This window comes from Engystomops pustulosus, chromosome 7 (genome assembly GCF_040894005.1).
Source record: "Engystomops pustulosus chromosome 7, aEngPut4.maternal, whole genome shotgun sequence".
Lineage (NCBI taxonomy): Eukaryota > Metazoa > Chordata > Amphibia > Anura > Leptodactylidae > Engystomops > Engystomops pustulosus.
In genome coordinates this window covers 114,126,197-114,141,015 of record NC_092417.1, presented here as the reverse complement: position 1 = coordinate 114,141,015, position 14,819 = coordinate 114,126,197, and the positions used below count along the sequence as shown (strand labels likewise).

Sequence of the window (14,819 nt, the reverse complement as noted above, 5' to 3'; positions counted from 1 at the left end):
CAACACATTGCTAGATCTGCTGTCCCCCCTCCTCAGATGAAGAACGTATTGCCTGTAGCTTGTAGCTCTCCACACACTAATGCCGGCAGGAACTCAATGGGGCAGATTTATCAAGTGTCTGAAAGTCAGAATATTTCTAGTTGCCCATGGCAACCAATCACAGCTCAGCTTTCATTTTATCAGTGCTCATGAATATTTTAAAGGGGAGCTGTGATTGGTTGCCATGGGCAGCTAGAAATATTCTGACTTTCAGACAGCTTGATAAATCTGCCCCAATGTCTGTGCATCAGTGTGTGAGATCTGTCCTAGAATGCAAGGGGAGGGGCTAGAGGCAGAGACCAGACAGAGAGAGAGAGAGAGAGAGAGAGAGAGAAATCTCAGCTCCTGGGCCTTCAATAAGAAACCCAAGATGGCTGCCAACCCTAAAGTCATAAGATACTGGGTTAGGAACTAGGGGCTACTAAAATTGTGTACACCAGGACTGATAGAGACATCTGTGAAATGCTGTATTTTTTTATATATTTTTATTTTAATAACAGTGAATTAGAGAATATGTGATTTTGTTATCCCGTGTACATTTAAGAAACTTGTCTTCATGGGAATACTCCTTTAAGTCTATGAAATGTGAAAGCTCCTAAGATATACATATACAACATAGTCTATAGACACCAGGGAAGAGGACTACCTAGACCCACTGTGGGTTGGTACTACCATGGACTTACAAGTGGTGAGGATAGTATTGCAGGATAATAAGGGACTTGCTCTGAGATTCATGGTGGTGCTCCGTTGAGGCATAACTATAGCATACAAACATCAAGCATATATCATACAAACATCAAGCAACATCAAGTGGCGCACCATAAAAATCTCCTTTTATTGAGACATCATCCACACGTAAGGGATGATATAGCGGAATATCAGTGACGGGCCATTTCGTTCATTCCCGCGCTTTGTTGTGCCCTGTGTATACGACACAGTACAGAACTTCCTACTGGAAGTCACTGCAAAGCATTAAACATCAAGCCGCACTGTTCTATACTGCAAAGAAAATGGGGATCTTCAGTAAATGGACCATGATAACACAATATGTAAGTGGCATAATATAGAAAGTCATTTTGTTCCCCATTTCCAATTCAGGACCTCCCTGATCTTTTAATTTCAACCACATACAGTTACCCATAATGCATAAAGTTGTGACACTCTATGTTTCAGATAACAAAATACGCAAAAGTGAGAGTGATTTGAAGCAGAGTGACTTGGATGACACTGAGGATGAGCCTAATACCTTACAGATTGAAGACAGTGACATGGATTGCCCTCACGACCTACCCAGGTCCAACCTGCTTTCTTCAGGAACCAGTGAAAACAATTCAACCCCAAATTACAACACAACCAGCAACCTTTGTCATAAAAATAATGCTGAAGACTTTTTGGGACTAATGGTGGAAAAAAAAAGCTTCCAAGGATACAGTGAACACATAGTAAGTTGTGAGAATACTGAAAAACCTAGAATATGGTCTTTAGCTCACACAGCAGGTGCCACTATTACTGTGGACAGTGAAAGTGGGGATAGCAGGTCAGTGAGCCCAGACTGTCTCTTTTTGAGAAGAAGACACTCTACCCATGGCTTGTGCAGTGAGACAAGGTCCTTGCATAGTATAAAGACTCACACCGAATGTTCTATTGAAGAAATGTCCCAATCCGCTAAGGTTTATAGAACTTCAACCTTCAACTTACAGTCATTTCAACTCAGCTGTCCTTACCCTGTGTTGGGAGAATCATGTGAATATTCCTCTGGAGTGGAAGGTATCTACTCTTCCGTCTTACTTTAAAAGTTATTCAGACTCTCTCTGAGGACACAGAGTGAACCATGCTAGAAGCTGTGACAAATGATTATTTTTTACTATATTTGCATAATTAGAGTAATATTTCTATTTCAATCTCATCTGATATGTGAGCTTTAATTTATTTATGCCTGACCTCATCTAGAAAATATGAACTATAGGACACAATTTTTAAGAACTTGTAAAGCTGCTCCTCTATTTTTCTTCATGGAAGAGTTGAATTTACACAAATTGGCAACTGTGTGCTATCGTCCTTTTATCAGTCTGACACAGAGGTATGGTAGTGCCAAGTTGCTGATTTATTTTACACAAGGCACTATTACATGGAGAAAATTGGGGGCACAGTCTGTGTTCCAAGTAGGAAAAGAGAGAAATATAAATATACATAAAATATAATATACATCTTACATAGGGCTTTGTACAGCCAAGAGGAAGATGTGAGAACTAAGATAATGGGCAAAAAATATAAAATAACATTTGACTTATAGTATAATGATCTGATCTGGACAAAGTCGAAAATAATCCTGTAGAACTTTCTTTAAAGGTACTGCACTTTTATTCCAGAATAGTAGCTGGACTTGATGCATCAGGGTTCAATCCTGCACAACACAGTCCCTGTGATGCCGAGAAGCAGTTTGAATGCATAAATCCAAGAACACTGCTGCTTGATCAAAAACCCAGTTACAATCCTGGAATAAAAATGCATTGTTTACCATCCTGTTGCTACTAACAACACTCACAAAAAAATGCCAACACGAAACTCTAGGTCTGCAATATTGTCTGCAGCATTTTATGGTCAATACTTTTGGTAGACCCCCTTTAAATCTGCAGTTGCTTTGATATATGTTGTGGTGCTTTTACTTGCTTCATGTAATTTGTGATTTTTTTAAAAGATTGAAATGTAAAATGGGGAAAATTTACTATGACGGCCATTTTATACACTAGTCCTAAATTGAAGTGTACACTAGGTTTGTGGATTTTTTGCATTGTTTTCAGTGTTTTTGTTCCCCATAATATGTGTATGGCCGGGATACTAGGGACTTTAGCACTGCGACTTTACAGCAGCAAATATTCCACTGTGATTTCAGAGTAGCATAAACCAGATAATAAAAGCTGTATTCCGCTGTACTTTGAGGCGAGGAGCAGAGTCAGAGGTGTAGCTACCGGGGGCAGGGGGAGCAGTTGCTCTGATGCCCCAGACTTTGAGGGGCCAGCTGAGGAGCTTTCATCTCTATCCGTTTCCCTAGGAGGAACACAGATAGAGCTGTATCCAGGGACTAGCGCAGCTTCCGACATACATGTATTGCTGTTGACCTTTCAGCACCTGCGAGATGACGTCATCCACTAGTACTCTGCATTTATATGGGTACAGCACTGTACTACTACTCCCATGCTCTATATATACGGGCACAGCATTACCCTACTACTCCCATCCCCCCCCCCCTCTCTCTCTCTCTCTCTTTCTCTCTCTCTCTCTCTCTCTCTCTCTCTCTCTCTATATATATATATATATATATATATATATATATGGGCACAGCGTTACACTTCAACTCCCATCCTCTGTATATACACAGGCACCGCGTTACATTAATATACCCATCCTGGATATGTATGGGCACAGCACTGTACTACTACTACCATCCTCTCTATATGGGCATAGCACTGCACTACTACTCCCATTAGTAATGGGAATTACGGCTTTTCTTAGTGAGCTGGCTCTTTTGGCTCCTGAACAGCTCCCTATTAAAAATATAATAGGGAGCTGCAGGTCAGGCAGCCACCAGACACCACACCATCTTTAACGCAATTTTATCACTGCACTGCACAAATGCTGGGCACTGCACAAATGCTGGGCACAGCACCATACTACTACTCCTATCCTGTATATATGGGCATAGATCAGTACTACTACTCCTATCCTGTGTATATGGGCACAATACAGTACTACTACTCATATCCTGTATATATGGGTACAGCACAGTAGCACTACTTCTATCCTGTATATATGGGCACAGATCAGTACTACTACTCCTATCTTGTATATATGGCCACAACACAGTACTACTACTCGTATCCTGTATTTATGGGCACAGCACAGTACTACTACTTCTATCCTGTATATATGGGCACAGATCAGTACTACTACTCCTATCCTTTATACATAGGCACAGTACAGTACTACTACTCCTATCCTGTATATATGGGCAAGGTACTAGCGATGATAAATCACAGTTGATGGATATAAAGTGAAGATTTTCCTTTCATATCTGGCATCATGCACAGATCTGTAACATGAAAGTGATGGCTTTCAATAAACATAAATTGTCATAAGGTTAAATCTAGCCTGTCAGGTGGATTTGTGACACTTAACCACCCACAGACTTGTGGTTAAGTGTTCCAAATCGACCTGTATGATTACTGCTCGTAACTACATAAAAAAAACAATTCCTCGGTGCAGAATCTCAGCGCCTGTGTGATGCTGCAAGTGATGCCGGAGTAGTACACCCTGACTTCACTGCACAAGTGCTGTAGATACACAGCATGTACTATGAAGCTGGAGTAGTATCCATTGCTTCACTGCACAAGTGCTGTAGGTATACAACATGTACTATGAAGTCAGAGTAGTACATCTTGGCTTCACTGCACAAGTGCTGTTGATATGCAGCTTGTACTATGAAGCCAGAGTGTTCCAGCTTCATTGAAGCATTGAGAGAGGAGGTGCAAGAGCCCTGATGTAAGTCCTTTGAGCCTCATCGGACTCACATCTGGATAAGTATAACCCCCCAATGAGGACCTGTGGGCAGTTTAGTCTCCCAAATCCTCCCAACACATTCTCTTTAACAATTGCAAGATCCGGCCGTTATAAGTCAGAGTGGCACTGGTCATACGGAAGAGACAGGACATGAGTACAGAGATGTCTCCTACAAGTCACTATGTTGTTATATACTATGATTATTAATAAGGAGGCCTGATGAGAACCAGTATCTACCACGATATGGGGAGTTTTGCCCCCTCATCATTGCTGAACCCCTAGCAACAGAGTTCAACCTTTGATACCTGCACTCAGAATCTGAGTCTTCCTTAGCCTTCCTTATAGGACTGCAGATGTGCTGTTATTTGTGATGGTGGCTTGAAGGAAAACATGAGGATTTGCAATGTTATCCTCTATAGATGTGTTTTATAGAATTGCAACAAAATGTTTGTAAATACCACATACAATACTGTACTTAACAGGCAGTTTTTGCCAATGTGGTCTACACTATCCCCTTTATTGGAGTGTTTATACATAGCAGCCAGACATAAATAGAGGGGTGCAGGATGTGGGTTACACTTGAGTGGACCATCATGTCTGTATTTAAAGAGACCATTATTTTATATTTGACTTTTTCAAATTTTTCATTTGTGTCTAGCAGCCAACAGTAAGTTACTCTTCTCCATAGAAACCACTGGTGAAAATCAGATTTACCAAAACTAAGCAATTTGTAATATGAAATGTGCTGTCAAATCACAAGTTTCCCTTCTTCCTTTATTTATTGACTGAGAGTAAAAATAAAATTCACACTATGCTCCACAATTTTGTATACTGTCTAAGAACCTTGGTATGTATAAGAAAAGTAATGGGCGGAAAATTGTCTTTGCTAACATCAGACACATGTATGAAGTTTATGAAAGCAGAGGAAACAGGTCTGTGATTGGTAGCTTTGGATGACAATGATAGTTTTTGTTTGTGCAGTTATAGAATCTCCCCAAATGTATGTACAATTTTCTGTGTCTGGGAACTGCTCATTTCAGCTATTTGCTGCTTCGGGATGAAATGGCTGCTACTATAGAATATCATGTGCCATTACATATGACTTGAACATATGTTTATATTCTATCTTCATGAAACATGTAGAGATAAAGGGATTGTCCAGGATTAGGGGGAAAAAAGTCTTTGGTCGCTCATGTATTATAACTAGGTTTGCATCCCAACCTTCTCTTAAACAATAAATTCAGTTTATTACAGTCCATTAAATTCATTTAAAACTGACCATATTTTCTGGCGTATAAGACAACCTTTTAATCCCTTACATGTAGGGAGGCAACCTTATTGCAAGCAAGATTCAATAAGGTGCACCCTAGCACTGATCACAGCTGTCACATGGGCGACTCATCTTTTCCCTCTCTGAACAACCGCAGTAAACGCCAGCTCTGAAGATGGTAGGGGTTTAGACAGGAGTCGTTCACAGCAGTTAAGAACTGACAGCCGCTGCTTCAGGGGAAGGGTGAAACTAATTTTTATTTTCACTGTGGATACACTGGGGGACACTGTGACTACTATGGGGTGCAGTCTAACAGCTGTGGGGACACTGTGGCAGTTGTAGGAGGGCACTGTGGCTACTATGGGGGGCACTGTGACTACTATAGGGTGCAAAGTAACAGCTGTGGGGGCACTGTAGCAGCTGCAGTAGGGTGGAGACAGTGTAGTTACTATTGGGGACACTGCAGGTACAATGGGGGGGTACTGTGGCTGCACTAGAGGACACTGGGACTACTATGGGAGGCACTCTAAAAGCTTTGGGGGCACTGTGGCAGCTATGGGGGCACTGTGGCATATGTGAAGGGCACTGTGACATCCCAAAATGTCTGATCTATGAAAACGAAATAACAGTTATTCCCAGTGTTTTACCTCGCAGCAGAAAATAGAGCCTAAATGTCTTAAATGCCATTTTTAAACATAATAAATCTAATTAAAAGTGATCAAAAGGCTGTACAGTCCTCAAAATGGTTGCAATGAAAACATTATCTAATCCTGCGAAAAATTACACCACAAAAAGCTTTGTACACAGAAGTATGAAAAAGTTATTAGTTATTATATTTGTTGAATTTACTTTTTACGATGCTTCGGATTTAATGTGTTTGTCGTGTTTACATGTTATTTCTCACAAAAACAAAATTCCCTTTTTCCTTAGGAACTGAAAGGTCAATGAAGACAAGTAAAGATATTTCAGAATGCAGACAATCCAGTTTTATGGAAGAAAATGACTTGCTAAGGACAGCATTCAGACCAGTTATGAGGAGGTGAAGTGTTGCATTGTTGAATGTACAATATTTCATTTTAGTTTTCCAATGCATGTAAAAAATGAAGGGTCTAAGGGGTCATTTATTATGGCCTTTCAAGCGGATAACTGGCAGTGTTTTTTCTCCCTTTCTGCGCCTCTTGCACCTAAATTTATGAAATAGCCCAGCTAAATCTGATTTAGGGAGTTCTAAACCTTTCAGTTAATGCACCAATTCATTAAAGGGGTGTTTCCACAAATGAATGCCATTGTTTGTATGATGAAAAAATTTTACAATATTCCAATATACTTTCTATATCAATTCCCTGCAGTTTTCTAGATCTCTGCTTGCTGTTGTATTATAGAAAGCTTCTGATTTTATTTCCGATGGACAGAAATCTGACCACGGTCACACAGGTGTGTGACTCGTTATTATCATAGAGAGTAATCAGAGCTGTGTGATAACGAGCCATGCACCTGTGTGACCATGGTCAGATTTCTGTCCACTGGAAATAAACATAGAAACTTTCTATAGAACAACAGCAAGCAGAGATGTAGAAAACCGTGTGGATTTGATACAGAAAGTATTTTGGAAATTTGTACAACTTTTCATTATTCAAGCAATATCCAAGGGGAATACCCCTTTAAGCCCCTGCACCACAAACTTATATATAAGAAAAATATAGCACAGTTCTAGCGCCACCCTGAACCAAAAATAATAAATGCCCCTCTAAGTGTTTATAGACTATAGCTAAGCCTGATCCTTCAACAAAATATCATTTAAGAGGTTGTCCAAGATTCCTGTAAATGCTAGGTATAGATGGGAGGAAGAAAAAAGTTTTCTTGTTGTGTTGATTCTTGAAAAAATTGTTGAAAACCTAGTGCCCATTTCTTAGAGACAAGGGCATTTTTGATGGCGGCCATGCCCCTTTTAGAGTGCCCACGTCGAAAAGTAGGCATGTAATTAAAGGGGTTATCCTAGATTATCAATAAATTGGGGATGGGCTGGAGCGTTTTTTTTTTAATAAATGTGTACTCACCTCCTCCGTTGCTGCTTATGTCTCGCACTGTGGTCCGTCTGATTTGTGCCCCTGTAAACAAATCGTGCCGCGTTAATGGAGCTTATGGCCGGCAGAGGTGGCCGGCCAATCCCATCCTTCCTTATCTCTCAGCATTGTAGGCGCTGGGATATGGTAATGGATGGGAGTGGCCAGAAGTTCTCTGAGTGCAGCACGTCCGATCCATGCCCCTGATTTTTCTACAGGGGCATGGATCAGACGGACCGTGGCGCGGGACATTGGCAGCGACGGAGGAGAGTACAGGTTTATTTATTTGTAAAAAGCTATGCAATATGTCGGTTTATATGATCTGGGACAGGACTTCTGAGTGAAAAGCATACTTGCAAACATTTGTCAGACATCCAGGGAGACAGGAGAGTAATTTATTTCAGATTACATTGATCTGCAAAGCCTCCTAAATGTGCATTTGGGTTCTAGGGTTGTGTTTGAGACCCATAAACCTGCAATGCTGTTTTCTGGAAGAATTGCCAAATCTTCTATAATTCTAGGTGGAGAAAATGTAAACAATTTTATAGAAAAAGATAACTACATGTCATATTCAAAATTTAAACAAGCACTGAAAAAATGAGCCCTGAATTCATTGACATTGCTTGACATTCTGCGTAGATGCAATGATACAAGGATATCTGCATATGGAAGAAGACTCTCGATGCCTTTGCAATGAATCCTGTCCGTAACTTTATATAAACCTCATATATCATAGAACTCAGCTTCCCTCTGTCAACCATATTTTGGTCTCAGATAGGACAGGAGAATTCCACTGATGAGTCCTCTATTGTGGGAGCCATAGAAAGCGTTTTGTTTATAATTTAATTTTATGCCATGCTACACATTTGCTGCTCTTTATCAGAAAATTGATTAAAGAATAGAGATGAGCGAACATGCTCGTCCGAGCTTGATGCTCGGTCGAGCATTAGGGTACTCGAAACTGCTCGTTACTCGGACGAATACTTCGCCCGCTCGAGAAAATGGCAGCTCCCGCCGTTTTGCTTTTTGGCGGCCAGAAACAGAGCCAATCACAAGCCAGGAGACTCTGCACTCCACCCAGCATGACGTGGTACCCTTACACGTCGATAGCAGTGGTTGGCTGGCCAGATCAGGTGACCCTGGGATAGACTAGCCGCTGGCCGCGCTGCTCGGATCATTCTGTCTCTGGATGCCGCTAGGGAGAGAGCTGCTGCTGGTCAGGGAAAGCGTTAGGGTGTTCTATTAGCTTACTGTTAGGCAGGAGTGATTCTCAAAGAACCCAACAGCCCTTCTTAGGGCTACAATAACGTTCTACTTTTTTTATTTTAATTTGCATCTATTACCATTTTGTGAGGAATTAGCAGGGGGACTTGCTACCGTTGTGTTTAGCTCTTAGTGGCACACATATCCATAGCAAAGACCGAAGTGGGAAAATTCAGTAGGGGTTGGATTTCTATTAGGCACTAACTCAGTGTCATCTCATCTGGCATAGTAGTGTGCTTCCTTTGATACTTGGCTAGAAAATAGCCATAGGAGAATACAAACAGCTTCTTGAAGCCTACAGTAGCGTTCTATATATTTGATTTCTGGTTGATCTGCTGGTGGCTGTAGTTTCTGCAGTGCATGTACTTGCCAATTCTGAGCAATTTGTAGTGAGACTTGCGACCGCTGTGTTCTGCGCTTAGTGGCGCACATATCCATAGCAAAGGCCGAAGTGGGAAAATTCAGTAGGGGTTGGATTTCTATTAGGCAATAACTCAGTGTCATCTCATCTGGCATAGTAGTGTGCTTCCTTTGATACTTGGCTAGAAAATAGCCATAGGAGAATACAAACAGCTTCTTGAAGCCTACAGTAGCGTTCTATATATTTGATTTCTGGTTGATCTGCTGGTGGCTGTAGTTTCTGCAGTGCATGTACTTGCCAATTCTGAGCAATTTGTAGTGAGACTTGCGACCGCTGTGTTCTGCGCTTAGTGGCGCACATATCCATAGCAAAGGCCGAAGTGGGAAAATTCAGTAGGGGTTGGATTTCTATTAGGCAATAACTCAGTGTCATCTCATCTGGCATAGTAGTGTGCTTCCTTTGATACTTGGCTAGAAAATAGCCATAGGAGAATACAAACAGCTTCTTGAAGCCTACAGTAGCGTTCTATATATTTGATTTCTGGTTGATCTGCTGGTGGCTGTAGTTTCTGCAGTGCATGTACTTGCCAATTCTGAGCAATTTGTAGTGAGACTTGCGACCGCTGTGTTCTGCGCTTAGTGGCGCACATATCCATAGCAAAGGCCGAAGTGGGAAAATTCAGTAGGGGTTGGATTTCTATTAGGCAATAACTCAGTGTCATCTCATCTGGCATAGTAGTGTGCTTCCTTTGATACTTGGCTAGAAAATAGCCATAGGAGAATACAAACAGCTTCTTGAAGCCTACAGTAGCGTTCTATATATTTGATTTCTGGTTGATCTGCTGGTGGCTGTAGTTTCTGCAGTGCATGTACTTGCCAATTCTGAGCAATTTGTAGTGAGACTTGCGACCGCTGTGTTCTGCGCTTAGTGGCGCACATATCCATAGCAAAGGCCGAAGTGGGAAAATTCAGTAGGGGTTGGATTTCTATTAGGCAATAACTCAGTGTCATCTCATCTGGCATAGTAGTGTGCTTCCTTTGATACTTGGCTAGAAAATAGCCATAGGAGAATACAAACAGCTTCTTGAAGCCTACAGTAGCGTTCTATATATTTGATTTCTGGTTGATCTGCTGGTGGCTGTAGTTTCTGCAGTGCATGTACTTGCCAATTCTGAGCAATTTGTAGTGAGACTTGCGACCGCTGTGTTCTGCGCTTAGTGGCGCACATATCCATAGCAAAGGCCGAAGTGGGAAAATTCAGTAGGGGTTGGATTTCTATTAGGCAATAACTCAGTGTCATCTCATCTGGCATAGTAGTGTGCTTCCTTTGATACTTGGCTAGAAAATAGCCATAGGAGAATACAAACAGCTTCTTGAAGCCTACAGTAGCGTTCTATATATTTGATTTCTGGTTGATCTGCTGGTGGCTGTAGTTTCTGCAGTGCATGTACTTGCCAATTCTGAGCAATTTGTAGTGAGACTTGCGACCGCTGTGTTCTGCGCTTAGTGGCGCACATATCCATAGCAAAGGCCGAAGTGGCAAAATTCAGTAGGGGTTGGATTTCTATTAGGCAATAACTCAGTGTCATCTCATCTGGCATAGTAGTGTGCTTCCTTTGATACTTGGCTAGAAAATAGCCATAGGAGAATACAAACAGCTTCTTGAAGCCTACAGTAGCGTTCTATATATTTGATTTCTGGTTGATCTGCTGGTGGCTGTAGTTTCTGCAGTGCATGTACTTGCCAATTCTGAGCAATTTGTAGTGAGACTTGCGACCGCTGTGTTCTGCGCTTAGTGGCGCACATATCCATAGCAAAGGCCGAAGTGGGAAAATTCAGTAGGGGTTGGATTTCTATTAGGCAATAACTCAGTGTCATCTCATCTGGCATAGTAGTGTGCTTCCTTTGATACTTGGCTAGAAAATAGCCATAGCAATAGGATAGGATTGTTTGGTTTTAAAAACTCAAAAAAAAACAAAAAACACAAAAAAAAAAAAACACAAAAAAACACAAAAAAAAACAAAAAGAAGTAAAAAAAAAAAAAAAGTTATAACTCTCATTTTAAAAATGTTTAACCCGAGGGCTAGGGGTAGAGGACGAGGGCGGGGACGTGGGCGTCCAACTACTGCAGGGGTCAGAGGCCGTGGTCCTGGGCGGGGTGAGACACCACCTGCTGATGAGGGAGCAGGGGAACGCCGCAGAGCTACACTCCCTAGGTTCATGTCTGAAGTTACTGGGACTCGTGGTAGAGCACTGTTGAGGCCAGAACAGTGCGAACAGGTGATGTCGTGGATTGCTGACAATGCTTCGAGCAATTTGTCCACCAGTCAGTCTTCCACGCAGTCCACCCATGTCACCGAAATCCCCACTCCTCCAGCTCCTGCACCTCAGCCTCCTCCCCCCCAGTCTGCCCCCTCCCAGGAAAATTTGCCATTTGAACCGGCATACTCTGAGGAACTGTTTTCTGGACCCTTCCCACAGTCACAAACCACTTGTCCGGTTGCTGCTGAGCAATTTTCCGATGCCCAGGTTTTCCACCAGTCACAGTCTGTGGGTGATGATGACCTTCTTGACGTAGTGGAAGTGTGTAAAGAGGTGTCCGACGATGAGGAGACACGGTTGTCAGACAGTGGGGAAGTTGTTGTCAGGGCAGGAAGTCCGAGGGGGGAGCAGACTGAGGGATCGGAGGATGATGAGGTGACAGACCCAAGCTGGGTTGAGAGGCCGGGTGAACACAGTGCTTCTGAGACGGAGGAGAGTCCTCGACCTGAACAGGTTGGAAGAGGCAGTGGTGGGGCCAGACGGAGAGGCAGGGCCAGAGCTGGTGCATCAGCGCCACTGTCAACTAGTGAAGCTCCCGTGGTGAGGGCTCTTGCGGCGAGGGCTAGATCTTCAGAAGTGTGGAGGTTCTTTAAGGAAACACCGGATGACCGACGGACTGTGGTGTGCAACATTTGCCAAACCAGGCTCAGCAGGGGTTCCACCACTACTAGCTTAACTACCACCAGTATGCGCAGGCATATGAATGCTAAGCACCCCACTCAGTGGCAACAAGCCCGTTCACCTCCGGCCGTGCACACCACTGCTCCTTCCCCTGTGTCAGCTGCTAGTCAGCCCCCTGCCCAGGACCCTGGCACAAAAACCCCATCGTCGCCTCCACGATCCTCCACAGCATCCACCAGCGTTCAGCTCTCCATACCCCAGACGCTGGAGCGGAAACGCAAATATAGTGCAACCCACCCGCACGCCCAAGCCCTTAATGTGCACATCTCCAGATTGCTTAGCCTGGAGATGCTGCCCTATAGGCTAGTAGAGACCGAGGCCTTTCGCAACCTCATGGCGGCGGCCGCCCCTCGGTATTCGGTCCCCAGCCGCCACTACTTTTCCCGATGTGCCGTCCCAGCCCTGCACCAGCACGTGTCAGACAACATCATCCGTGCCCTGACCAACGCCGTTTCTGACAAGGTCCACCTGACCACGGACACGTGGACGAGTGCTGCCGGGCAGGGCCACTATATATCGCTGACGGCACATTGGGTTAACTTGGTGGAGGCTGGGACCGAGTCTGACCCTGGGGCTGCTCATATACTGCCGACGCCGAGGATTGCGGGGCCTACCTCGGTCCAGGTGTTTCAGGCCTACTATGCCTCCTCCTCCTCCCACCCCTCCTCCACCTCCTCCTCCGAACTACCATCCGTGGGCACGGCGCCATCAGTCGGTAGCTCTAGGCACAGCAGCAGTGCCGTCGCTAAGCGACAGCAGGCGGTGCTCAAACTGCTGAGCCTAGGCGACAAAAGGCACACCGCCCAAGAGCTATTACAGGGCATCACGGCGCAGACTGATCTGTGGCTGGCACCGCTGAACCTCAAGCCGGGAATGGTTGTGTGTGACAACGGCCGTAACCTGGTGGCGGCTCTGCAACTCGGCAGACTGACACATGTGCCATGCCTGGCCCATGTGTTAAATCTGATAGTGCAGCGTTTCCTCAAGACATACCCCAATCTGTCTGATTTGCTCACGAAGGTGCGCCGCATCTGTGCGCATTTCAGGAAGTCCAGCCCAGATGCTGCCACTCTCAGGGCAGCGCAGCGCCGCCTCCAACTGCTCGCTCACCGACTGTTGTGCGACGTGCCCACGAGGTGGAATTCAACACTGACCATGTTATCCAGAGTTTACCAGCAGCGCAGAGCGATTGTAGACTGCCAGATGTCAACTTCCACCAGAACTGGTAGTCAGGTCAGTCAGCTTCCTCAAGTCTACAATGAGGAGTGGACGTGGATGTCTGATATCTGTCAGGTGCTGAGTAACTTTGAGGAGTCAACACAGATGGTCAGTGGCGATGCCGCCATCATCAGCCTCACCATCCCGCTGCTTGGCCTGTTGAAAAACTCTCTGGTCAGCATGAAGTCGGAAGCTTTGCGCTCGTCACAAGAGACGGGGGAAGAATATTCCCTTGTTGATAGCCAAAGCACCCTGAGGTCTGTTTCTCAGCGCATATCGGAGGAGGTGGAGGTGGAGGAGGATGAGGAGGAAGAGGAGGAGAATGTTGGCGAGACACAAGAGGGGACCATTGTTGAGTCCTTCACTGTTCAGCGTGTATGGGCAGAAGAAGAGGAGTTGGAGGAGTTGGAGGAGGAGGAAATGGACAGTCAGGCCAGTGAGGGGAGTGAATTCTTACGCGTTGGTACTCTGGCGCATATGGCAGATTTCATGCTAGGCTGCCTATCCCGTGACCCTCGCGTTCAAAGAATTTATTCCAGCACCGATTACTGGGTGTTCACTCTCCTGGACCCACGGTACAAGCAAAATCTTTCCACTCTCATCCCTGCAGAGGAAAGGAGTGTGAGAATGCATGAATACCAGCAGGCCCTGGTGCACAAGCTGAAACAGTATTTCCCTTCTGACAGCGCTAGCGGCAGAGTGCGTAGTTCTGCGGGACAAGTAGCGAGGGAGAGTAGGCGAGCAGGCAGCTTGTCCAGCACTGGCAAGGGTACGCTTTACAAGGCTTTTGCCAGCTTTATGTCACCCCAGCAAGACACTGTCACCTGTCCCCAGTCTCGGCAGAGTAGGGCTGATCTTTACAGAAAGATGGTGAGGGAGTACGTAGCTGACCATACCATCGTCCTAAATGATCACACAGCTCCCTACAACTACTGGGTTTCAAAGCTGGACATGTGGCACGAACTGGCGCTGTACGCCTTGGAGGTTCTTGCCTGCCCTGCCGCTAGCGTCTTGTCCGAGCGGGTTTTCAGTGCAGCTGGTGGCAT

General features: G+C 44.5%; 1 protein-coding gene across 2 annotated transcripts in view; it reads left to right on the top strand.

Annotated features, from left to right (window-relative positions):
- IRX6 (iroquois homeobox 6) overlaps nt 1–14,819 on the top strand; it is a 37,440-nt gene that overhangs the window by 15,979 nt on the left and 6,642 nt on the right. Inside the window, exons 5-6 of one of the 2 annotated variants that reach the window (XM_072114291.1) lie at nt 1,213–1,806; nt 6,797–6,905. In XM_072114291.1, coding sequence (XP_071970392.1) covers nt 1,213–1,806; nt 6,797–6,905 — 703 coding nt within the window. Of the gene's footprint in view, nt 1–1,212; nt 1,807–6,796; nt 6,906–14,819 lie in introns of those variants that run through there. The other variant, XM_072114293.1, reaches the window with a different exon arrangement.